Source organism: Thamnophis sirtalis, unplaced genomic scaffold (genome assembly GCF_051295495.1).
Source record: "Thamnophis sirtalis isolate CommonGarterSnake01/CBP01778 unplaced genomic scaffold, rThaSir2_p1.2 scaffold_3, whole genome shotgun sequence".
Lineage (NCBI taxonomy): Eukaryota > Metazoa > Chordata > Lepidosauria > Squamata > Natricidae > Thamnophis > Thamnophis sirtalis.
Genome location: NW_028261383.1, coordinates 143,014,924 through 143,041,888, shown reverse-complemented (window position 1 = coordinate 143,041,888; position 26,965 = coordinate 143,014,924). Strand labels below are relative to the sequence as shown.

General features: G+C 43.5%; 1 protein-coding gene across 2 annotated transcripts in view; it reads right to left on the bottom strand.

Moving 5' to 3' along the window:
* Positions 1-1,811: 1,811 nt before the first annotated feature.
* SPATS2 (spermatogenesis associated serine rich 2) overlaps positions 1,812-26,965 on the bottom strand; it is a 59,744-nt gene continuing 34,590 nt past the window's right edge. For both annotated transcript variants that reach the window (XM_087710294.1, XM_087710296.1), the window contains exons 6-13: positions 26,652-26,913; positions 25,805-26,017; positions 23,861-23,996; positions 18,216-18,274; positions 8,464-8,573; positions 6,657-6,759; positions 4,915-5,117; positions 1,812-4,423 (exon numbers count right to left, since the gene is read on the bottom strand). In XM_087710294.1, the coding sequence (XP_087566420.1) occupies positions 4,106-4,423; positions 4,915-5,117; positions 6,657-6,759; positions 8,464-8,573; positions 18,216-18,274; positions 23,861-23,996; positions 25,805-26,017; positions 26,652-26,913 (1,404 nt within the window). In that variant the 3' untranslated portion in view covers positions 1,812-4,105. The remainder of the gene's footprint in view (positions 4,424-4,914; positions 5,118-6,656; positions 6,760-8,463; positions 8,574-18,215; positions 18,275-23,860; positions 23,997-25,804; positions 26,018-26,651; positions 26,914-26,965) is intronic.

The following is a 26,965-nucleotide window of genomic DNA, read 5'->3' as shown; positions in this document are numbered from 1 at the left end:
CATACTACTGAATTCTGAAAGAAATGTGGGAGACTGTGGTTAATTACCAGGCACTTTATTTTAACAAAACCTTTATGTCGTTTAATCATGTATGACAGTCAATTTCCACATCACTGAATCGCTGTGTTGGGTTGGCTCATATGTCTAATCAAGTGACATCCCCAGCATTTTCAAGGGATGCTTTTGAATTTGAGTGGCTATTGAAAGGTCTCGCAAAGGAACCAGTGGCTTCTTATGCTGCTCTCCTACTTGAGACACCAAGTAAAGAGAGGCAGTCCATAATCTCTGTGTATGCTACTTGGTCAACCCATGAACTCTTCAATACAATATGAATTGCATATTATTTTGAAATAATTTTATCAAGCTATGCAGTGAAATTAACAAAAACAGTGCATCCTCTCTGCTGCCTACTCTTTCACTGGATGTAGTTCTACTTATGAGTTGAGCCATGGTGGCGCTATGGTTAGAACACAGTATTGCAGTCAAATTCTGCTAACTGCCAGCAGTTTGATTCTGACCAAGTTTGACTCAGCCCATCCTTCTAAGCACAGTACAATGTGGACCCAGATTGTTGGGAGCAATATGCTGATTCTGGAAACCATCTAGAGAGGGCTGTAAAGCACTGTGAAGCAGCATATAAGTCTAAGTGCTATTGCTATTGCTGAACTCAGGATTGTTACGTGCAGGTATACCTGCTAGGATAGGTTCGATCATCAGAGGAGCATCTTAGCAGAGGAAGTTGCCAACAGTGTGATCAATTCTTGGAAGTTCTTTCATTCAAAAATTGCTCTTGAACTGTTGGACAAATAGACAACGCATCTTTCAAGGTTCTTCTGCTTGTAGTATCAACTCACTCACTGGGCAGATTGTTCAAGCAATTGTTCTTTTCTCCACTGCACTTTCAGGCCTGAATATACTTGGGGTTGGCAATTAGTAGCTTCTCTACTTTGCACTAATAGCATTCAAATCTAATACTTGGAATATTGCTACACAACTGAGTAACTATGGGTTATGTACAGTAACAGAGCCTTTCTACTGCAAGGGACCATGTTCATGCAGATACTACTTACATTATTTTATTGAGGAAAGAAATGTCTACATCACCCTGCCACAAACTGTATTTATCTTAGAAGGCTGAGCTAGTGTTTTGAACCTCATTTTCAGACTAAAACTCGCTTAAGGAAACATCTGTTTTGAAACTTAAGACAGTGCAGTTGTAAACATATTGAGAAGCATTAGGGTTTCCTGCTCTTGACCGTTTGGAAAGTGTTTTTTTTTGCACCAAGTTCACACTCAGAAATTGTAAATCTGAGGACAGAATGTTGGAATATGAACCCAAATCTCTTACTAGCTATGTTCAAATGACATTATATAGAAGCTATTCTAGCTATGATTTTATGTAAACTCAATTGAACCTTTCAGTTAGTTTATATTTGGTACAAACCCAGACAACCAGTTATATAAATCAGGGGTAAGCATATTGTGCAAAGATGAATTCCTTTGTTAGTTTCTAGACTTTGGTTCTGTGCAAGATGAGCCACGTGAAATTACAGTATTCTTAAGATCATCATTTAAATTTATGTACAACAATCATTTGTAGAGTTTTATATGACATATAATCAAGATCTTTATTCTGGAGAAAGACTGGATCCATACTAGGCTCCCGCAGGTTTCATAATGTCCCCAGTAGGCCCTAAATCTGCCTACTGCCCCTCAAGGGCATCATTGCTGTCTGGTTAGCAAAGCCACCATACGGCCTTGAGGCTGTAGTTGCATTATAGCGTCATTTTCACATTAAATTACCATGCCAGTGAAGAAAATGCCTTTATTGATATATTGAGAAGATAAATTGCATCATTGTGAATAATATTACATATCAATAAGGTACTTCAGTTATCCAAATTAGTCCATATATATTATTCCAGCAAACCTAAACAAACGTATCAGGTAGATTGGTTATTATCATGTTTAGGATGTATAAAAGGCTTGAGAAAAGCTTTCGGCCACACGACAACCATACTGACTCCCATAGTGAATTTACGATTGATCCTCATATGCCTCGTCTTAGCCACATGATGGCCTTTTTGCTAGCTGAAATTTCAAGAGGAAAAGACCTTTAAGGGCTTGATGCAACAGCCAGCAAAGACATTACAATCCATTCAGGCATACACATAGCATTGGGAGAGGGGAAATACTTTAAAATGTTAAATGGGGCAGTAAGGGCTTTCTTGTTCTTGGTAGTTATCACCTGAGGTAGTAACACATACAGCCCATTACTGCAATTGTTTCTGAAATCTTATTGTACTTCTCCAATTTTCCTTTTCAAACCAATTTTGTCATTTTTAAGGCTGGTTGAAAAGCTTCCTAATTTAAAGCTCAACTCTATAACTGTAGTTCTGTACGCAGGGGTTCCTAATTTATACCTGAACAACCTCGAGCTGCATATAGCTGCAAAATAGAAAGAGGAGTAGGACTCTCACTTGTTTTCCTACTGCCCAGGCTTTGGTCATGTAAGTTTTTCTTTGCCAGACATCGAGTCTTCTGGATGATCGCTTAGATGCTTTGACTATTCAGTTCCATAACTTATTAGCAGGCTTGAGAAACTGCACTAGCCTGAATACTCCTAATATTTGCTTTTAAGGTTAACCATTTATTACTGCCTATCATCTAGGACCAATCACAGTAAACATTCTAATCATTCTCTATGATCTAGTATTTTGGTACTCCACCCTTATTTAATATAAATAGTGTGCTAAGAATCTGATCCAAACTTCACTTCTGCAATAAACTGATTGATTGGTCTCAAGCAAATCACCACTTTCAGTTATCTGCAATATGGATGGTAACATACAGCATGACTGTGAAACGATCAGATTCTTTGAAGTTTCTTAAATATTCTTATCATCCTACACAAAATATCTTGAGATCCATTATTTTTCCAAAGGCCGATTTTTCTTCCTCCTTTTTCATTTACTCTGCGAGTCCAAGCCTGAAGTCAAATTGAACATTCTAAATTACCTATTATTATTATGATCACTAAAGGTCTTATCATTTTTTCTTACTTCATTTATCAGCTGTAGCAGCAAACTAGATACCCAAACTAACATACTCAAAATAGTCCAGACATTTTTTTGTTCTTTGAAATTAAACTAATCCTAAATTAATCTAACCCATATCTCTAGGAAATCCATTTAATATGAACTCTTTTTAAAGAGAAGAAATAAGGGCACAAAGTAAAGGCTACCATCTTTTAAACATGTATGTTGCTTTTATTTATACAAGGATAGAGACTGTAGCATTTTTTGCTTTTACTTGCGATCATTTAGGCTTAGCATTACTAATAAATTGCTAGAAATTTAGTTTAGAATCAGATAACGGGATTTTGGCCGGGAAGTGAAAAAAATGAAACCTCCCATCCTACACCAAACATTAAAACTAGGGAATATCTAAATTTATACATGACATATAGAAAGAATGTTAATTCTCTCAGGAAGAATGGAAATTGCTCAACCACTGCTGGAAGAGATATTCCCCAGTATTCCCAAGTGTAGACTTTAGGATAAGTTGCAAAAAAAGAACATAGCAATCTCTTACAGCTTTTCCCTTTCAAATTTCTCATCTTGAACCCACAATTCACAGCACCCTGTTTCATTGTCAGCATGAATAGCTTTTTGCTGTTAAAAATAAGGCCTGGCTAGTGGTATTCTGGGAGGAATAGGGATCAGAAAATTTTGGTTTAGAATTATTAGAAGACATTCCCACCCACCACCCATCCCACTTTTAGGATATAGACCCGACAATATTTTAAACTGGCCCTAATGTTAAGAGGAACCATTGGACGTAAGGAGGGGCATCAGTAAGGTGTGCCAAGGCCACTCTTGAACAGCAAGTATATGTCTTCCCATTAAAATCTGACCCATTATACACTGCAGGAAGCAAGGACAAGAAAAATGCTAAGAAGCTGCTTTCCCAGAATGGAATGATTGGGAAAAAGAGGCGGCACAGGGATAGCAAAGTGTAAATTTCCTTTCTCGTTAATATCTCTAGCTAAGTGTGTCCCAGAATCTTGTTCTCCAATTTTGGAAAGTGGCAGAGTTTGCGGTCCTCAGGAATTGGATGCCTCGTATTGGCTTGATCTAGGTTTCCTTTGTGGCAGAGCCTTGACTTCTGGGCTGAGTGGGATCAAATGTGTCTGTAGGGGCGGGGCTGGTGGGCCTGGGTCAGGCCCAGGTCCAGTTCCATTGATTCCGGTAGGGCAAGTCTGGTTGAAGCTGTTTGCATTTCCAGAGGGTGGTCGGGACTTATAGTTGGACTGGTACCAAGACCCATTTCTATAGCGATTTGAATTGAGATGTGATGAGCCATTTTGGCGTTGTCCTTGGGACCGGTAACCTTGACCGGACCTTCTATTTCCTTGGAAACCCTGGAACAGAAAGAAGGGGGGAATCAGTGAGATCAGTACCAATATTATGAACAAAGGCAAATAAACCTGTCCCAGGATAATGTTGCAAGATCCAATCTGGGTCAGTCGCTGGGACCAGAGCTTTACACCTCTGAGCTTTTGGACTCGTGCTGCAGCCCATCCCCAGGGACCTTCTCTCTCCTGGAATATATCTACTACACAAGAAAACGCAATGGCCTAGAATGTTTCATTTGAATGCTGTCAATCCAGTCTTTAAAAATGGGAAGCTATTTTAAATTTGGTGCATGTCATATCAGAGTTGAATTTTCATTCCAAGTGTTGGCTTAAGACAAGCAAAGGTGAGATTAAAGGTGTGGTATGGCAACCTACTACATGTGAGAATGTGGGCCTTCACTTTCCCCTTCTAAGTGAAAAACGCTACAGTAAAGAGGACCCAATCCTGGGCAATCTCCAGGCCACTCTCATCTACAGAAACAACATTAAATCATTACCTCACGGTGGGGTTGAGATGGACGGCTTGTTGCATTTGTGGAGGTTTCTACAGGGGATGATTGTTTCTTATTGGCCATTATGAGGCTAGGAGAAGAGGTAGAGGCACACACTGTGGTAGTGGACTCATCCGGACTGCTCACTGCCATGGAGGTCATGGAGCTGCATCGTGATCTGGTTGAATAACTGTTCTTTGGATGTGAAACTGAAACAAGAATGACAAAAATGTTATTTCACACTTTTTGTTTTATAATGTAAACCTGAATTTACCTCTCATCTCATCAGCAACCAGTGATTATATATTTTCCAAATTCTTACACAATCAAATTGCAATAAAAAGAAAAACTGCTTCCAGTCTGTTCCTATAGTGTTCCTGCAGTTGCCATTGCCACCACTTTACAAATACTCAGATATTGTGAGCTAACTGAGGGGGGAGCCATGTGCCTGCTGAAAAATACCTTGAGATATAGAAATACCAAAAATACTGGAAGAGGCAAGGTACAATCCATTGAGAAGCTGACAATCTTAACAGACCTAAAGATAAAGTAAAATTGCAGGGGGGAAAAACAGAACTAGTAAGCAGAGAGGAAAAGCCTGCAAATGCATTTTTGTGAAAGTGAATGGATTTCACTTTACTAGCACTGCAAGAGGGACAGTTGAACATTTCTTCATTTTTTTCTTAAAATCTACAGCACTGGGCTATGTCAAAGGGAGATTCCCAAACCCCTGTTCCACTCTTATTAATTTGAAATATTTATAGTGCTCTCCATGCCTGAAGGATATATAATATATAAATTTATAATAGACATAGAATAAGCAGGATAAAGTAAAAAGTGTATGTAAATGACTCAGTTCTGGAACTGTAATAATATGAAGACTAACATAAGGGACCTCGATCATCTTCCTTTCCTGAGCTGATAAAATTTTGAGACCTTTTGTATTTTGTATTTGTATTTTATTATTTGTATGCCGCCCTTCTCCAGGAGGACTCAGGGCGGCGAACAATTCAAGGGGGAAAAAAAAGGGGAACATAAAAGACAAAATACAAATAATAAAAGTAGACAACAGTCGCACAACCATACATGTCGAGAGGGGAGGGAACTCATCACCCCCAGGCCTGCCGGCAAAGCCAGGTTTTGACGGCTTTTCGGAAGGCCTGGAGAGAGGTGAGGGTCCGAATCCCTGCGGGGAGTTCATTCCAGAGGGCCGGAGCTGCCACAGAGAAGGCCCTCCCCCTGGTAATAGCCAGGTGGTAGATGGCACCCGGAGGAGGCCAACCCTGTGAGATCTAATGGGTCTGTGGGAGGTAATTGGCACCAGGCGGTCTCTCAAGTACCCAGATCCAATACCATGAAGGGCTTTATAAGTTACGACTAGCACCTTGAAGCGTATCCGGAGACTGATCGGTAACCAGTGCAGCTCGCGGAGGATAGGTGTAACGTGGGTGTACCGAGGTGCACCCACAATCGCTCGCGCGGCTGTGACTGGACGAGTTGAAGTCTCCGAATACTCTTCAAGGGCTGCCTCATGTAGAGCGCATTGCAATAGTCCAGTCTTGAGGTCACGAGAGCGTGAGTGACTGTTGCGAGTGCCTCCCGGTTCAGGTTTTTCAGTTGAAAGCCGCAGAAAAGCATATTTTCAGAATTTTAGAAATGCTTTTACCAGTCACATATGTTCAGTTCACTTCAGCTTTATCCCATCATTGCTGTGTTTTTGTGTGGGTACCCAGGATGTACAAGCTCACCTTGTCCAAAGGATTCAATGCTTTTCTTTAGTGCATCCAGGTCACAAGTGAAGCGAGCCACCCTTCCCAGATCTTCATCATATTTGCGCTCACTAACAAAATGCTGCAGAGAAGAAAAACATAGGCATGTGAGCACAAAGCACATTCATGTTTTGGGACAGAAACTGTCAATGTGGTTGCTGGTATCAACCGAGGCACAAACTACATGCGCTTCTCTCTGCTTCTATATAATTGCAGAAAAAGAAACAATTGGATTTATTTTGCAAGACGACCCCATTAGAAAATAATGAACTGTTTAAAGATGGAACTGCTGATAGAACAGCAAGTACCAGAGTGAATTTTTCCATGCAGTGAGATTTTTGTGGGAATTTGAATGTAACTTCTGACCTCTAGTGGTAGGCAAGGGAAGCATTTGTCAGCATTGCTGGTTAGATCAACTTTTTGCAGTCACAATCAAATTATTCTTCAGCTTTATGGAGGTTAATAAATGTGAAAAAGTTTCAGGCAAAGTCTTCAACTTGATTTTCAAGTTGTTCTTTTCAATTTTTTTTAAAAATAATGATTTTGTTTTTCAGTCAAGCTTAAGCAAATGTTGTTCCCAGGTCTGGTACTGAAAATGCCTGTTTCAAATGCTAAAGACTAAGACCGACTCCTCCTAAGTATGCTTTTGGCTGTTCAATGTAGCCCTTCTGCCTAAGAGGAATATAATACAAGAGGAATATAATACAAGAGCCGAGGTGGTGCAGTGGTTAGAGTGCAGTACTGCAGGCCACTTCAGCTGACTGCTATCTGCAGTTCGGCGGTTCAAATCTCACCGGCTCAAGGTTGACTCAGCCTTCCATCCTTCCGAGGTGGGTAAAATGAGGACCCGGATTGTTGGGGGCAATATGCTGACTCTGTAAACCTCTTAGAGAGGGCTGAAAGCCCTATGAAGCGGTATATAAGTCTAACTGCTATTGCTATATAAGGAAATGTAATTATTGTATTTTTTGGTTTATAATACGCACTCTCCCTCTCCAAAAATGGATGGAAATGTCTGTGCGTCTTATAGACCAAATGTTGCCGAAACCCCTCCCACTCACCAGTCCCCACCCTTCAGCCTCTGCTTCCTTGTAGCAAACAGCAAACAGCCTGATCAGCTTCAGCACAGCCTGATTCAGCACGAGCAGCTGATTGGCAGTTGGATCGGCCTCCCGGAATACAACCTATCAGCTGTTCCAGGCTGAAGAGATCACCACCGCACATTGCTGGCTGCGCGCCTCATTTTCGGCCTCTGTGAGTCCTGTTTTCAGCCTCCACACATCTTGTTTTTGGCCTGTTCCAGGCTGTGGGATTTGCCGCCACCTATCGCAGCCAAACAATGGTGGTGGCAATCCCCGCCACCTGAAACGGGCCAAAAATGGGACACATGGAGGCCGAAAATGGGATGCGTGGCAGCAGCAATAGGTGACGATGATCCCTGCAGTCTGGAACAGCTGATCGGCGGTATTTTGAGAGGCCTATTCAGCTGCCAATCAGCTGCTCGTGCTAAATCAGGCTGTTCTGAAGCTGACCAGGCTGTTTACTGTTTGCTGCAAGGAGGCAAATTGCTGGGGGGGGCAGAGGCAGTTTTTTTTTTCTTGTTTTCCTCCCCAAAAGCTAGGTACGTCTTATAGTGCGAAAAATACGGTACATCAACAGAAGCTGTGAAAATGTAATTTCTCTGTGCATGTTGTGGCCATACTTTTGATGAGATCTCTGCCCCAACTGCCCCATCTGTGTACATTAGAAAAAGGTGCATATAGCCAAAAGCAGCCTGGAGGTTCACCTTTATATCAGCTCTAAGTTCTACCAATTGCTCTTCTGACATTCGGACTGCTACGTCAGTTAGTTTCTTCAGTGCCTCTGCCTTCTTTTGGCGGCTGCTTAGGATTTCCACTATAATGTAAAACAGAACCCCAAAAAGGCAATCATGTTTATAATAAATACAATAATTAACCAATTAAAGCAGAAAACAATGTCTAAGTTGCTGCAATTCTAATTCCTGCCTGGCCTTATTCTCCCCTTTGCCTGATATTTTAGTTTATCCTTCGAAGGTCAGTTCCAGCTCTGCAATACATCTGAAAAATGCTTGAGGCCTTGGAAAATGCCTAAGACGACTGGAGTTAAATGCCAGGGGGCAATTACCTAGGCAACAGGATGAGAATTCTTAAGTTCCTTAAATTGATACTTATGTAGCTCAAACTCAAAAAAATCTGTGAATAAAGTCTTTTTGCTTTCTTTTTCTCTCTCCCCCCTTTAATTAATTTTTTTTTCAAGTCAAACCGGTTGTTTGCTTGATTGCAATGGGTGGGCCAGGGTGAAGTTTATAACTCTTTTCTCCTGAATTCTTTTCCCAATGAAACATGTTATATCAAAGCAGTTATTTTGTCTTGTGAGAAGAAAACCATGCAGATACGAAATAAAGCCCCGGGGAACTAAAACAGAAAGAACTCCAGTTTTTCTACTGAGAGAGATAATGGGAATTGCTTCGTTTAAAACACAGGCAGCCACAAGTTTATTTAGATATGAAGATTATAGGATCACAAATATTGATTCAAGTCTCAAATCAGACAATTGGGCACATTTTTATTCTTCCACTTTTCAGCATATTTGGACTCTAGAGGTTTCGTACCAGTTGGAATGGTCACAGAGAATGAGACAGTGATAGTTTTCATTCATGATAAGTAAATCAGTGTATAAATGCACAACATAGCAGCACTCTGTTTAACACTATGTTTGTAAGGAGAAAGAACGTTGGTCCTTACCTGAACATTCGTTTTAAGTAGAATTGAGAGAGGGGTTATGCGTGGGATATCATCTAAGCCTGATTGGTCCAGAGACTGAGGGAAATTTCTTTAATGCTCCACCTTTTCCCATTGGTTCCCAGTTTCCTCGATGTCGTATGAAGAACCTGCAAAAGACCGCCTCAACCCTCCACCTGTCTAGCTACCTAAGGTCTAACTAGGGAGGGATGTAACCCCTCCCTCAATTCTACTTAAAACGAATGTTCAGGTAAGGACCAACGTTCTTTTACCAGTAGAATTGAGGGAGGGGTTACGCATGGGACGTACCCAAGCTCAGTCCCAGGGAGGGAATTAAGCCTCAGGGGGAGGGGCGGTCGCCACCTGCTGGAGGACCCTGGGCCCAAAGGATGCATCCGCAGATGCGAAAGAATCTAAACAATAGTGTCTGATAAAGGTGGTTGGGGATGACCAAGTGGCCGCTCGACAAATGTCCTCGAACGGGGCCCTAGTGGCCCAAGCCACTGTGGTAGCAGCGCTGTGTGTAGAGTGGGCCGTGATCCCAGAGGGAGGAGTCTTGCCAGAGGACTCATAGGTGGAGGATAGCCTGGTGTAACCACCTACCAACTGTAGCCAATGATACTGAGCCCCAGGGAGGCAGGCTGAAATGAGATGAAAAGGGCCTCAGACCTGCGAAAGGTTGCTGTGCGCCTAAGATAAATAAGCAGGACACGGTGTACATCTAATCAGTGCCAAAGATGCTCCCACTCATGAGAGGGGACAGGGTAAAAGTTGGGAAGGATGACCTCCTGCGTCTGGTGGAAGGGGAATTGACCTTTGGGAGGAAAGTTGGGTCCAGGTGTAGGACCACTCTATCTTGATGAAACTGATAAAGATCGTCTTTGGATGACAGGGCCCCTAACTCCGAAATTACGGCAACTAAGAACGCCACCTTCAATGATAGGAACCTGAGGTGGACCATCTGCAATGGTTCAAATGGAACCCCTGCAGAGCCCTTAATACTAAGGGAAGGTCCCACATGGGAAATCTATGTACAGGGGGAGAGGGGGCTGAAGATTTGCAGCTCCCTTCAGGAATCTTTTGATTAGTGGGAGATGGGAGGGGGGGGAGGTAGTCCCCAGGAAGGACCGAGGACAGGGCCACCACCTGGCTTCGTATGGTATTATGGGATAGCCCCCCATCCAAGCCCTTCTGCAAGAAATCGAGGGCCTGAGCCACCGAAGCCTCGGTTGGGCAAATATCCAGGGAAATACACCACAATGAAAGTGGATCATGTGGAATTGTATATTCATGTGGTGATGGTCGCCTGGAGGCCTTGATGGTTGCTATGATCTGAGGGGATAGGTTTGCATTCTTCAGGAGGCATCACTCAAGTGCCAGGCGGTCAAGTGGAGCCACTGGGGACCCCCTGACACAAGGCAACCTCCTTCCGAGGAATCCTCCAGGGAGGGGAGATGGACAGTTGGACAAGGTCCACACACCAAGGCCGTCTGGGCCAATAAGGAGCCATCAGGATGATGGATGCCCTCTCCACCACTACCTTCCTCAGGGTCCCCGGGATGAGGGGAAGAGGGGGAAAGGCATAAAGGAGGCCTGGCAGCCATCTGCTCCTGAGGGCGTCTACCCTTTCCTCATTCCAGGCCAGGGAGCGTGAGAAAAATCTCGGGAGCTGTGCGTTGGCCGGGGTTACAAATTAGTCCACCAGAGGTGTGCCGAATTGTTGGCAGATCTTGTGGAACAGTTCACGCTGGAGCTACCATTCGCTGTGGTCGATTATCGCACGGCTCAGCCAGTCGGACCACCAACGCTAAATGTCTCTCTGCCCAGGAACTGAGGCGTAGGGCTTCCAGCCACAGACTCAGTGAGTGAGTGCCCTCCTGATGGTTCACATGTGCTTTTGTTGCTACATTGTCCATCATGAGGAGCACGTGGCGGCCAGCGATCAAGTCCCTGAAATGCCGGAGGGCCAGACGGGCTGTCTTTAGTTCCAACCAGTTTATATTGTGGCGCTAGTCTGAAATCGACCATCGACCCTGCGCCAGTCTGGATCCCATCAGGGTCCCCCAGCTGAATAGACTCGTGTCTGTTGTGATTGTCACCCGGTCCGGCTCCCAAAACTCAGACCTGCGATGCAAGGCCAGGGACAGCCACCACCCAGGGACAAATGAACTTCCGGTGTGAGGTGGATGGACTTCAACGAGTTGCTCAATCGTTTGCGTTGGTATGGAATGAGAGTCCATTGAAGAGTCCTCGAATGCAGCCGCGTGCAGGGCACTATCCTTATGCAGGACACCATCTTGCCTAGGAGACAGGCCAAGGTCAGTATGGAAACGGACCGACTTGTGTGTACCTGCCGAACCAGAGACTGGAGGCTAGAGAGACGGTCTGACGATAGGCAGACGAGGCCCGCCCGGGAGTCTATAACTGTCCCTAAGTGAAGAATTCATGTCATGGAAGATAAATGGCTCTTGAGGAAGTTGACGGAAAACCCTAGAGATTGAAGAGTTGGATGGTCAGCTGAAGGTCAAGGACCATCTGCGTCTGTGATTGGGCCTGAATGAGCACGTCGTCTAGGTAGCATTGGAGTCTCACCGGGATGGACCTGAGGTGAGCTGCCAATGCCGCCAGGACCTTCGTGAAAGTGCGATGGGCTAAGGCTAGGCTGAATGGAAGGGCACGATACTGGTAGTGAAACCAGTTGTGGGAAAATCTGAGATACCTGCGATGGGAGCGCAGAATTGGAATGTGGAGGTAGGACTCCGTTAAGTTCACTGATGCCAGATAGTTGCCCCGCCTGACCCCTTGGAGGATTGACTTGAGGGAAGACATTTTGAATCACCTGTAGACCAGGTAGCGATTGAGTCATTTGAAGTCCAGGATCGCCCTCCATCCCCCCAAGCTCTTCGGGACAACAAACAGGTTGGAGTAAGCCCATTCTGTGTTTCGCCCCTGGAACCGTCTCCACCATCAGAATGTCCAGCAGATGTTGAATGGCTAGTGACATGAGGCAGCGGCAAACCGGATCCCGAGACGGGGGAAAGATCCTAAAGAACATTGGGGGCAGGGAGAGAAACTCTAGGCGTAGGCCGTACGTGACGGTCGACCTGACCCAGGAGTCCGATGTTATCTGGTTTGGATTTTTTTTTTTTTTTTGGATTTTATTTAGCATTTATAGGCCGCCCTTTTCCCTGAGGGGACTCAGGGCGGCTTACAATAGTAAGGGAAGGGGAGTGAAGACAAATATAGAAAAAAAATGTGAAATAACTAAAAAATACTAAAACACAACATTCACTCAGCATTCGGGAGGGGCAAGAAAATTTATCCCCAGGCCTGACGGGCTAGCCAGATCTTAAGGGCTGTACGGAAGGCCTGGACTGTGGTCAGGGTACGAATCTCCACGGGGAGATTGTTCCATAGCGTCAGAGCAGCAACTGAGAAGGCTCTCCTCCGGGTAGTCGCCAGTCGGCACTGGCTGGCGGATGGAATACGGAGGAGGCCCGCTCTATGCGATCTGATGGGACGCAGGGAGGTTATTGGCAGAAGGCGGTCTCTCAAATAGTCAGATCCACTACCATGGAGCGCTTTATGGGTGGTAAGTAAGACCTTGAATTGCACCCGGAGATCTACAGGCAGCCAGCGCAGCTCGCGGAGGATAGGTGTTATGCGGGCGAACCGAGGTGCGCCCACAATCACTCGCGCGGCCGCGTTCTGTACTAGCTGAAGTCTCCGGGTGCTCTTCAAGGGCAGCCCCATGTAGAGCACGTTGCAGTATTCCAGCTTAGAGATCACAAGGGCTCGAGTGACTGTCGTGAGAGCCTCCCGATTCAGGTAGGGCCGCAACTGGCGCACCAGGCGAACCTGGGCAAATGCCCCCCTGGTCACAGCCGATAGATGGTGATCAAAACTCAGCTGTGGATCCAGGAGGACTCCCAAGTTGCGGACCCTATCTGAGGGGTATAAATTTTGTCCCCCCAGCCTGATTGATGGTACGGTGGTCAAATTATTGGGAGGAAAACACAACAGCCACTCGGTCTTGTCTGGGTTGAGCACCAGTTTGTTTGCTCTCATCCAGTCTTTAACAGCTTCCAGGCCCTGGTTCATCACGTCCACCGCTTCATTGAGTTGGCACGGGGCGGACAGATACAATTGAGTATCGTCCGCATATTGATGATACTTTATCCCGTGCCTTCGGATGATCTCGCCCAGCGGTTTCATGTATATGTTGAATAGGAGGGGGGACAAGACCGACCCCTGTGGCACCCCATATGTTAGGGGCCTCGGGGACGATCTCTGCCCACCCACCAACACCGACTGCGACCTGTCCGAGAGGTAGGAGGAGAACCACTGCAAAACAGTGCCGCCCACTCCCACCTCCCGCAGTCGTCGCAGAAGGATACCATGGTCGATGGTATCGAAAGCCGCTGAGAGGTCAAGGAGAACCAGGATGGACGCAAAGCCTCCATCCCTAGCTCTCCAGAGATCATCGGTCAATGCGACCAAAGCGGTTTCTGTGCTGTAACCTGGTCGGAAGCCGGACTGGAAGGGGTCAAGATAGTTTGCTTCCTCCAAGGTACGCTGAAGCTGGAGGGCCACCACTTTCTCAACAACCTTCCCCACATAGGGAAGGTTGGAGACTGGACGGTAGTTATTAAGAATAGCTGGATCCAAAGACGGTTTCTTCAGAAGGGGCCTCACCACCGCTGCCTTAAGCTCGGTGGGAAAGTGCCCCTCCCGAAGAGATGCCACAACAACCGCTTGGATCCAGCCTCGTGTCACCTCACTGCTGTTGGCAACCAGCCAGGAGGGACACGGGTCCAGTACACAAGTGGAGGTACTCACAGCTCGCATAGCCTTGTCCACATCCCCAGAGGCAACTTCCTGAAACTCAACCCAGAGATGATTTGCCAAGTCTTTCCCCTGTGTCTCAGCTGGCTCTGCAAGAGTGGAGTCCAGGTCCGCTCGAAACCGGGCAACTTTGTCCGCCAAGAACTGAACATACTCCTCAGCCTTACCCTGTAAGGGGTCCTCCGTCTCCCTCCTATTTAGGAGGGAGCGGGTTATCCTAAACAGGGCGGCTGGGCGGGACTCGGCGGACGCTACCAAGGAGGCAATGTGTGTTCTTTTCGCCGATCTTAAGGCGCGAGTATACTCCTTGGTGCATGCTGTTACAAGTGCCCGGTTCAATTCGGACCTGTCTGATCTCCACAGGTGCTCTAGGCGTCTCCTCCGGCGCTTTATCTCCCGGAGCTCCTCGGTAAACCAAGGAGGCCTCCGGGGGCCGCTGACCCGGAGGGGCCGTAGTGGCGCAATCCGGTTTAGAGACCCCGAAGCTGCCGAGTGCCAGGCAGCGACGAGGGTCTCCACCGAACTGTGGGCGAGAGTATCTGGAATAACCCCAAGCTCCGTCTGGAACCTAACAGGGTCCATCAGTCGCCTGGGGCGGAACCACCTGGTCGGTTCCTCCTCCCTACGGTGGAGGTTTGGCCTCCGGAAGTCTGGTTATCTGGTCCCACTGATCCGCAAAGTGTTCCAGATGGCCGCCTATGGAGAGACATGGGTTGGAGTCATTCCCCCTTGTGAAAAGGGTGCTCTCCCCAACAAAAGGGCCATCTGGACTGGCCCTCGTATCTGTTTCTGTCTCGATAGAATGGTCGTTGAGTCTGTCTATCTGACCTATAAGGGACAAACCTATGGTGATGGTAGTCAGTCTCGGGTGCTTTGTAGAAAGGTCTATGATAGTGGGATAGAGTGTCTGGTTTTTTGGTGTTAGTAGGCAAGACCTTTTTCTTGTCTTTATTCTTTATGAGAATAGGTTCTAGACACTTGCCAAAGAGATTTGGCCCAAGTACAGGGCCGCTGCCAAGTTCCATTTGGCTTGGTTATCCCTCTGCCAACTGCGTAGCCAGAGAAGACGCCTGGAAGTCACTGAGGTGGACAAGGCTCGGGATGCATAAATAGAGTCCACAGTGGCATCCACAGAAAACTGCATGGCAGTGATAATTTTTGTGAGGTCTTGTAAGAGGCGTTCGTCCTGCACTAGGATGCGGTCCTGTAGTTGACGGAGCCACATGACCACAGTGCAGTTGAAATAAGAGGCTGCCATGGCAAATCTAATCGCCCAGGCGGAAGCAGTGAAGTTCTTACGCAGAATAAGTTCCACGCGCTTATCCTCTGAATTTCAACTTGTCAGCTGCATCTCCCGACACTACTGTGGAGTTCGTGGCTAGAGCAGCCCACTGGTGCATCTACAGTTGGTAGCTGCAAAGCCTGGGAGAAAGCCTGCTCCATGTTGTAGAAGCGGCGATCGTTGCTCCCAGGGTTGGGAAGTATGGAGGGGCGAGCCCATTGATTTTTTACCACCTCTAAAAACAGAGGAGGAGCTGGGACCTCCTCCGTATTGGTGGCAGTATTGGAAAACATGGCTAAATTTGGATCTCTAGGCTGGGAAACTGTTGGCTCTCCTGTGCCTATCTTGGTGGTCCTTCTTGCCTTATGCAACAGTGTTTTAAATATAGGTGGAGGAAAAGGCTTGGGAAGGCCAGAGGGTTCGAAGGCATGGTGTCTTCGTCCTCCAAAAACCCCATGTCCTGTTGGGCGTCCACCCCTAAGATGGAGCTTTCGCTCACACAGGAGAAGCTGGTCTGGAACTCTCCTGACCACGGGCAGCTGTGGTCTGTCTGGGCCTGGAGCGTGGCCTGTCCTCTGCCTGAGGCGGGAAAGCCTGTTGCAATGCCCTTTGAAATGGCCAATGAAATAAGCCGTTTGATACTTTCAGGAAGGAGTTCTAGGTCATCGAGCTCCTCCTCAGTAGGCCCTGTGAGGGAAGCCTTAGGGACAAGGATAGAAACAAGAAAAAAGTCCCGAGAAGAACCTTCTAGTGGATCGCCCACTTCCTCTCTAACTGCTCTTGGGTAGTCAGGGGGAGAGGGGGAAATCTCCTGTCTGGGCTGCCTGCGTAACCTAGGAGGAGAGACCGACTGAGGAGAAGTAGGCCAAATAGGTGATCTGGATCTGCTTGGAGAGTTGGGCCTAATTGGCTGGGCCTGCCTCTCCACTGGCAATCCTCTTTTCTAACGCTCTCTGCCTTCTGAGTTCGTCCCTGACTGTAGCTCTGGAGGGACGCTGGGCGGCAGAAGGCTTGGAAGCTGCCACTCTTCTTCTGGACCTGTTCACCTCCCCTTCCCAGGCCTGCTATAGGCACTCCCCAGGGATCTGCGCCATTTCGGGCCTAGAATCGCCCATCGCACTCATGTGACCTTTTGTGGTGAACAGCTGTGACTGGCCAAGACTCCTGGCAAAGCTGCGATCTTGCGGGATCTGCTGGGGCTGTGGGCGGTACTGTTCTGCCTGCTGGCCTCAATCTGTGGCCATGTTGCAGGCCCGAACCTTAAAATGGCCGTCTCCACGTGCGCGCCGCAAAATAGCCACCGGAGGCTCCTGCATGTAGCCTGGGTAAGCCAGTGCGGCTGTGGCTCATCGGGCATTCTGCTGGCTCGCTCTTCACGCCGCAGATTGACTTCGAAGCCATGGCCCCGCACTAGAGGCTCGGCTCATCTGCAAAAAGCCGCGGCTGGTGCAAAAAGCGGCGATTCGGCTCCCACACTGCAGCTCGGCTCTTTCTCTTCAGGCGCGGCTTGTTTTGATGAATTCTGGCCGCATCGCTTCTAAGGCTCACCGATCTTTACAGCCATCCTGCAGAGCTGCAATGATGAAGTCTGTCACCCCCGTTGGCCCGGGGTCCGGACAGAGCTCTCCATGGACCACTGGCAGGAGAGAAGCCCCAAGGGATCTCCCACTCCGAAATGAGCTGGAGACCTGGTCTCAGAGGGCAGCAGCTCGAGCAATTTGAAATTTAGAATATTCAATTAACCAAATTAAATCAATTAGCAACAATTCGCATGAATATTTCCTCTAGGGAACCAAAAAGCCAGCATTTGGACCAAAGACTGAGAGGAACCTGGGAACCAATGGGGAAAGGTGGAGCATTAAAGAAATTTCCCTCAGTCTCTGGACCAATCAGCCTTAGATGATATCCCACGTGTAACCCCTCCCTCAATTCTACTGGTAAAAATCCTATTCTGGTGTAGTGGCAACTGGGATTAACTATGGCACTATACTTGGAAAATAAATACAGGTGATCCTTGACTTACAACCACAAATGAGACCAAAATTTCCATTGCTAAGCAAGAAGTGAATTGCGCTCCATTTTACTTTTTTTTTTTTTTTTGCCACAATTGTTAAGCAAATTACTGAAGTTGTTATGTGAATCATGCGAATCTGGCTTCCCACATTTGGCTTTGCTTCATTAAACGTTCGCAAAAGGTGACCAGCTGGGAAAGTTACAAAAGGTGATCACATGACCACAGGACAATGTAGTGTCAAAAATACATGCCAGTTGCCAAGCACCTGAATTCTAATCATGTGACTCTGGGGATGCTGCAACAGTTGTAAGTGTGAAAAGTAGTCATAAGTCACTTTTTTTAGTGCCACTGTAACTTTGAATGGTCATTAATTGAATGCTTTTAAGTCAAAAGTAAAACCAGATCTTATCCATGTATCTATAATTACAAGATATTTGAAACATGAACCTATACAACTAGATGTGATATAAAAAATAGCCAATTTGCATGCATATAGTATGAGGTTTACATATCTGGAAACAGATATGGAAGTCCTTCTTTGTATTTTGTTTTGGTTTGCTTATTTCAAACATCTGGTGGTCTTGTACTGGTTTAAGTACAAAGATATTAACATAGTTGTGCTTTACAAAACTTACTTGCTTCTGCCTTTACTTTGTCCATTTCACCAAGTAGGGCTACTTCTCGATCCATGAGACTAAAGGAAGAAAAAGAAAGAAAGAAAGGAAATAAAGATTAAAATTCTTATATTTATAGGCTATAACTCTCAGAAATCATCTCAATGATCAATCAGGCCATTAGATTGGGACAAATCTCTGCCTCCCTGATGGAAACAGTACCTTGCTATACATTAAGCTTTCAAACACTGAATTGATAAATATCATTATCATAGGAATAAGTCAACTTTTTTTCTGAGACTTACAGAATCTTTTTTTTTAGGTTAACCAACTGAAATTCTACATGGTTTATCACTGTTTTGGTTCCAAAAATCGTAACTATCTTGATGTTTTAAGCTTTCATTTCCAAAGCTATTTACAGTTTGCTGTTCTACTTTCAATTCCCATGTAGCAATCACTGTGTCCTATTAAAGTGTTCAACTGCCTATAATTCTCATATTTCAAATGGTCATCTGTAAATTTGCCTATACAAGGTTTGTACTTGCAAGCACTCAATTTGAAACATTCCAGAACTATTATTTGCAGGAAATTGAGGCTCATTATAACTTGTCCCCTACAACAGGGATCCCCAACCTGTGGGCCATGGCTCACTACTGGGCCGCGCACTAATCACCACTGGCCACATGAGTGGCTGGCCAATGCTCAAGTCTCTGTGCATGTGCATAGCCCCACCTACACAAGTCCACTCGCCCTTGCCTTGCCGTGGATGCTCGCCGTGTCACAGATGATCGCGGCCCCACTTGTGTTGGCATCGCTGCAAATGCTACGGGCTTGCATAGATGTGCGTGCCCCTCCCACAAAATCAGCCCCTTTGCCCCCTCCACCCACTCCAAGCCACCACCCAGAAAGGTTGGGGAACTCTGCCCTGCAAGTAGTAACTGTTGTTTTTCTTCTCAAATTAGCAACTGCTAGTAATACCTGGAACTGATAAAGCAAATTAAGTACCAGATATGGGGGTGGGGACCAGTGCTCATTTTGTGAGCAGAGATAATCCCCCGTTTAAAAACAAATTCTGTTCCCAAGATATTCTTTTAAGTTAAATTTGTATGTAAGCCAAAACAGCATTATAATACTGTATAAATAGTATTGTGTAATTAACTTGAATCGTTGTGTATTTAATTTGAATCATTGTGTATTTAACTCAGATTTTGCTAGAACAGGTTCTAGACTGAACTCTGGGTTGTTCTTTTAACCTGAGGGCTTGCTGTACACTGGTGACCGCTTGAAGAACCAGTGTTTCAGGTTAACCATTACTCTGTTCTTTCTCGCTCTGATTTCCTCTGGGTTAGCGCCAAAGAGCCATTCAGACAAAATTGTTGATTGAGAATAAAGACTGATGGTACTAGTACCAGGTCTATACAATACAAGAATCAGTAGGCCCGTATGTAGCTGAAGTGGAATGGTCCAGTATAGACTGGGCCCCTTTGCCAGCTCACAGCATATCAAAATAGCAATGTTTTGAATGACACAGGTACCGCTTTCTGAATCTGTTAAAGAGTAGTGGAGAATATACTGTTCCTTATGAAGGGCTTCTATCCTCTAGCATATGCCAAAGAGGAAGAAAGATTTGGAAAGAAATAGGAAGAATAAATTCTTGGTTGAAATGCAAGAGAACAGGCTTTTGAAGCATCAGTTTATTCCTATGGAATGCCAGGAATCTGTTTATCGTGAGCAAAGCTCATTCGTACGCCATGCTATAATACCTGTGAGGGTGGGGGAGGCGTAATAAATGCAGGATAATATAAATGCACAGTGATTATTTATGGGCATCATTAGAACCTCTAAAAGTCTCTGAAAAGACATTCCCCTCAGGAGTCTTGGCAGAGGTTGGCATGGCTACCAAGAGCTGTTCGCCATACAGCTGCTTCTCTGATCTTCACTACCGCCCTCAATAACAAGGAACAAGGAAATAAATAAAACATTATTTGTTGACATTTTATCTTTATCCACTACATTCTCTTATCTTCTTTTTTGTAGCTGTTTGTTCTGTCCCTTTAAATATTTTAATACAAATAACACCCCTTGCCCCAAAAATATAGCAATCTTAGGGAATCTGAAAAAGCTCAGAGGTTTCCTAAGGGGGTCATGCATCTGAGAAAGAGATAAAGGAATGATCTGATATTTCATTTTAATTCAAAATGTCTGAGGGGCTGAGGATAATTCAGAGTAGTTATCTATCATACCATACCACTAAATCATGCAAATGGGTGATATCAAATTCTGAATATCTGCATGAATAGGTTCCAGTTTAGATGCATCCAGATGAACAACTGATAAAGGATAAAATATAATCACTGAAAGCTTGCATCTCAGAGGTTGAACAATCCCAGCAATGGTTCAGAGGTTGTGATAATAAAGGCCATGGATGATGATGCAATTCTAAATCCTAACCACCCGTACATATGTTCCAACTTCTATTCAGGGTAACAAGCCAAGGAAAGCCAACAAAATCATTGCAGTGAGGAGAATGAAGACAGGATAGATATCAGCCTTTATTATTATTAAAGCAGCTACAAAGTAGAGTTCTACCACTTGCCTTTATGAATGAAGTCCTCACTTAATTGGGAGTGGCAACTCCATTGTGATGTGGTTGTAAAGTGCAAACTCATATACCATGCCAACTTACAACAGCAGTTGTAGTTGGTTCCCATCATTAAGTAAATCCCATGTAGTCATTAAACAGAACATCATGTGACTGCCATTTGCGATTTCCTGCTGGCTTCTCCACTGGGATTTGCTTGTGAAAAGCCAGTGGGGAAGGTCACAAATTATGACCATGGGATACTGCAACCATCATAAATAAATGCTGGTTGCTAAGTGCCCAAATTGTGATCACATAACCTCCGGGAGGGTGCAACAGTTATAACTACGAAGACTGCTTGTAAGTCTCCTGGTTCAGTGCCATTGTAACTCTGAATGGTCACTGAATGAGCTGCAGTACCTGTACAGGGGAACCAGAGAATTTGTGTTTGAAAGCAATCCTGATGGCAAGGCTGATTAAATCTCAATCAATGGATTCATTTCTCAGACCAATACTAGGTAAAAGTAGCCTGAAGGGATGAACTGCTTATGTACCTTGTATTTCTTTTATTATGCCTTCAATATCAAGTGTGGTCTGCCTGCTTATTGTTTGTGCTTTAACCCAAAATCATTCTAGTGTTCAAGGCAATCACAAAATCTGATCAGAAAATTTAGAGGATTAATTAGGCTGCCTTTGTGATGTGCGCCCAGAGACAGATGATTTGTCCTTCAATTGGAATTTCCCCAAAATTCAGAAATTTTAGACTGAACTTATATATTTAAAAGTTTGAGCATCTTGAGCAGGGTTATCCAAAACCTGAACATCTTCATTCCTGGCAATAACTTCAGGACTTTACTGAACATTCATTTCTTTTTGGAAGTGGCAAAGAGAGTTTCCCATCAGGTAAATGTTTTATTGCCATACTTTCTCAATTACAAAATAGCATCTAGAGTGCAGGGAGCCCATGAAAGCTCTATTGTGGATGAACAACCCTAACCCTAACATGAAAATATAAATATAAAACAAAAGGTGATAGTATGTGATAACAAGTCAAATAAAAACTGAAAATACGGTTTTCAATTGCAGAGTTATTAAACATTACTGTAGAACAGCTAAAGGTGAAAACAGTGAAAGAGTAATGCAGAGAATATTTAGCATGAGGGTTTGATCTTCAGGAAACGGGACACTTCAGTCTGTTACATGGCAAGGTATTCCTGAATGGATTTTCCTCTTTTTGGCCAAATATTATAAATTCATCATCATATTTAAAAAGAAATACAGCTTGCCTAATGAGCACATTATGAATTTCTAAAGCAAAATGATTACATTTTGAAGGGATGCTATAAAATATTACTTTCAGTTTTAGTTTACAAAATTGTGGCAATTCCTTCAACCTCTTCCAGCAAGTGATTACAACCAATGTCTATCAAGAGAACATATTTGTAATGCCCACAGTTCTCTTGACAGACTTCCTACATTGAACACGCAATGCTGCATTTATGTGTTGATGCAAATCATTTTCCTCAGAAGTGAATAGAAAGGGATTTGTATGCTGTGGCTCAAAGATACACAACCTTACTTGCAGGATGGCAATTACCCCGTTTTGAAGAAAGAACAAATAACAAACCCTTGATTCTTTTATCTGGCATTTATTAAAGGAGGCTCTACTGGCTTACTTCCAAACTAGCCCTGCATTTCCCTACACGGTGCAGTCACGGAACTGCACTTCCTGCTTTCTGCCCTTACTCTGCCCCACAGCAAGCAGAATTATTGAAACAAGGTCTTTAACCTTTTAAAACATGACGCATGATGAAGCAAAGATTAGAGGAGTGACACAGGAGGATATGATACATAAAAAGCTCTAGTTTTTTATGCTGAAGGAAGAGATATCTTCAGGGGAAAAACACCATCCAAATGAATGTGGGATAATACTGAATAACAGTTCTATTAGCAATGAGCATTAGTTCTAAATATTAAAAGTCATGTGGAGGCTGCTAGCCTTCACTTGGGGAATCTTTAAAGATTCTCCTTTGCCTACAATTCCAATATGTATCCTTGGAGAAATAAATCAGATGCAAGTGACCCTCACTAAAAAAACCGATTTCATTATTTTTCTTAAGGCTTTATGTGGGATAAACAGCAAAGATTTTAGTACAGGTATGTACAAATGTTAGCTATTCAGACCATCCATTTTAATACTTAATGTGTTTGATAAGCAACACAGAGCTGTGATAGATTAAGTCAGCCTATAAACCCCCTCAAGTCCCTTGATCTTGTTAAGATTTGAAAATGAAAATGCTTTTTGGCATGGAAAAGGATTTTGTCCTCAAAATTTCCATTTATTTGCTCAGATTTCAAACTAACTTTTTAAACCCACTTGGTATTAAGCAGGAATTGTTATTTATATCTGTTTCTTATTCATTCTGTAGCTTTGTAAAAATTGGGAATCAAATTATTTCAATCACTTGGTCATTTCAAATGAAAATGCAATAGATTTCTCAACTGTGATGAGGATTCATTACTAAAAGTGGCCAGTGAAATCCTGCATATATTCTGCAAACAGAACATTTGTTTTTCAACTCTGGTCCATTTTTATCATAAGCCAGTTTATAAAAAAATTAGAAGAACATACCAAGCAACCACCATGTTGCAATGCCATAGATTATCTTTAAGGCATCTATTTTAGTAACCTTGCATTCCTAAGTCCATGAGTTCCCTACATAAAACCACCCATATACATAGTTATACATAGTTATACATAGTTAGTTGATAAAGATGCTATTTGGAAATAGTTTGTACCCTAACATCATACAGTACCACCAGAATTTGGTAGTCAGATGCCGTTATAGTTAAATTTATAGTTACATTTTGGAATGTTCTCCCCCCCCCCAAAAAAAAAATCCCTATTTTTATAAAACACATGATTGCTATTATATGATTCCAACTAACCATGCTGTATATATACCCTCAGGCAAGGACTAGTTGGGTCAAGGAAAAAAGGGAAATTGGAAGGCACTGTTCTTAATTAAATCCTTTAAAATTGTGTTCACTCTTGAATATACCAGATTTTGGAGTATTAGCATACCAACTCTGCAGCTCTGCAAAGACCTGTTTCATTTTCTTAATGGAAGCATCCATCTCTTCTTTAACCACAACCCGATATCGAGACAGTGACACGGTGCATCGCTGGAGGTCTTTTACCGATTTTTCAATATTGGAACCTATCCAAAAAGAACACAATAAAGTGTCAGTACTCCTTGCAAATTTTCCAGTAATTATCAACACTACAAATGACTTGCCATAAAGTATTTGTTCATTACAAGAAAAAGAGATTTAAAAGAAACTTGAATGCTACTTTGAATGCCATTTCTTCCAAATGTTTCTGCTAAATATTTACCAGGAAAAAAAATGTTCCAGGCATAAAATATCAGCACTGAGTTATAAAGAGAAAATATCTAATTGTGAATAAAACTGTAAAGTTCACACTAAGATTGACTCTCCCCATTACAATCAAATCTGCATGAAAATGCCTTTTCCTCTAAAAGGGAAGATTTAAGGTTTAGGTACTGGTTGCAAAGGTTAGACTCTCTGCTGGCTATCTCCAAAAAAAGCACATTTCCAAGCTTCTTTCTGTCACCAGAAATTATTGAAGTGCTCACCCTCTGCTAATGTTACTGTCTCCCCAAAACTATGGATAATGACCATGTTTAGAATCAAGATTTTGAAGGTCTTATTTGCTGATAGGTGTAGAAGAGGAGAACAGAAAATAAAAGAAGGAACAGCAAGGGCTGTTGCTTCTCATTTATCGACCCAGGTTCATTGAACACCTGGCTCACAGTGTGGAAAAAAAAGTGTGCACAGCTAGGATAAGGAATATAATGATTACGAGGGAGAGCACACTTTTCTAAAACTATGTTGCACATTACATATACAGAGTGAATCATTGAGCAATGCCAGCTAATTAAATAATCTAAGTCAACTAATTCTCATGTTATTTGCACATCCAGAGGAGGAAAAATGTAGTCTACATCTTGCCCCAATATTTATATTAAATAATTTACAATCTTTCAGTGCTCCTTGGTAAGTCAATTACAACCAGTTTCAAGTAACTCTAGCTATCTAATGTGCTCTGCAAATTACTCCCCACTATTAATGCAATATATTATGTAAGAGCTCTCTTCAACCCAAATAGAAATATATAAAGAAATTCAAATAGAACTGTAAAAAAATATTGTGCCTGGTGAATGCATTTATTCCCAGAGCAAGCAGGTATTATACCATCAGGCTTGAACAGATCTGTAGCAATTTTGAACTTGGATCTAAGCCTCCCTTGCAAAGTCATCATAAAAACTAAATGAGAATTATACAGTGGCAGCAATTTAACACTGAAATAGGCAAGATGAAGTGATTGATCGAAATCAGGGAGCAGAGAAAAGGCAATCAACTTCCACAGGTATCCACTCTTCACTTACCAATCCCAGTGCAGCAGCTAACATATTACTTATGTTAAAAAGCAATAAAATCCCCATGACAAATGATTTGTTGTTCAGAGCATATTAAAAGGTTATCAATAAGCATGTCAAGACAGAACAAGGATAATCATACTGAGATGTTCTGAATATTCATCTTAATATTTATGTAAAATATATTCATATATTTGGACATTAAGTGTTCAGAACAAAAATGACAACTTCAATTTTAAATTCCATTTAATTTAATCTTACTATTCCCAAGGAATATCTGAAATGATAGATTAGGCTCTTTTTGCTTATCTCTGAAACAGCTGAAGGTTAGGCTGATCTGGTACATCGTTACCCAATGAACTTTATGACTCAGCAAGATTTGAACAGGATCAAAGTCCTGTACAATCCACCACAGCACAACAACTAATGAGATATACACTAAGAATTACAAGCTTCAGAGTAAAAACAAATGTCAACTGGTACCCTATAATTATTTTGCAACAAAGCACTTGTTAGAGAAAAACTAAAAAGAGAACAGAATCATGTCACAGATCTGTAAATTCTACCTAGTTTTTTGTTTCCAGGGGGCACAGGGACCTCATCCAGCATTGCTAGGGATGAGGGAGCTGGAGACTGGGTGCTGGAAGCAGATCTGGAGAGTGGCTTGCCAGCATTTCTCAATTCAGGTTGCACTCTGAGGGACTGGGTATTCTGGGAAGACCGCGTGCTTGCAGATTTTGGACTCAAGTTGGTTATTCCATTTTCAAACTGTAACAATGCTGAGGAAGGGAAAAAAGAGTTACTCTAAACTTCCCACAACCCATAAAATAACATTAAAAAGAACAATAGGATAAGGAATTTTATGTAGACTCGAATCCCAAATTACTTTTCTAGAGTATCTCTGTATAGTGAACACCTACCTACCTAGAATTTACATCAGGGCTAGTCAACTATGGCAACTTTACAGCCTATAAACTTCAACTCCCAGAATGGCTGGCTCAGGAATTCTGGGAGTTGAAGTCGACAGGTCGTAAAGTAGCTATAGTTGCCCACCCCTGGTTTACATGGTACTCAATTTTTCATTTCAGTACATTCACTGCCCATGCAATCTATGGATTTCCAAGTCAGATTATATAATTAAATACAATTTCCAGTTAACTAGTATTATTACTGTCATGTTGCTTCCATTTCTATCTCTTTCCCCCTTTGGAAACCTGGGAAGAGTCAAAGTAATTGGAAAAAGAATGATCTCCTTCTGTGGCAACTACTGAATAGTGGAAGGGAAATTCTAATTATTTGGTTATTGAATAATGAAATGTGGCAGAAGGCACTATACAAGTAGAATGGAAGAAGGAAGCCTTCCTTACCTATACAGACTTTCTGATTTTCATAATAACCCAACAGAGAACTAACCTGCCCCATCAGGAGTGTCAGGTGTAGCAGGCTCGCTCTCTTCTAACTCTCTCGCATCAATGGAAAGTGTCTCCAAGCCTTCACTGAGTGAGTCCACAGACTCTGTGTCATTGGCCGAACCATTGACATGGTAACCGTTAATCCCACCCTTCTCTGATGAAACTGCAGACTGTTCTTCTTCAGTGGTGGCTGGCTTGCTGGAGTCGGGAAGGTTGGCACTTGATTCTGCGGGGGGTTTTGATTTGGTCTTCTTCTTTTTGTTCTAGAATTAAAGACACCGACATTATGAGAGAAGAAACTAAGCTTAACTCGTG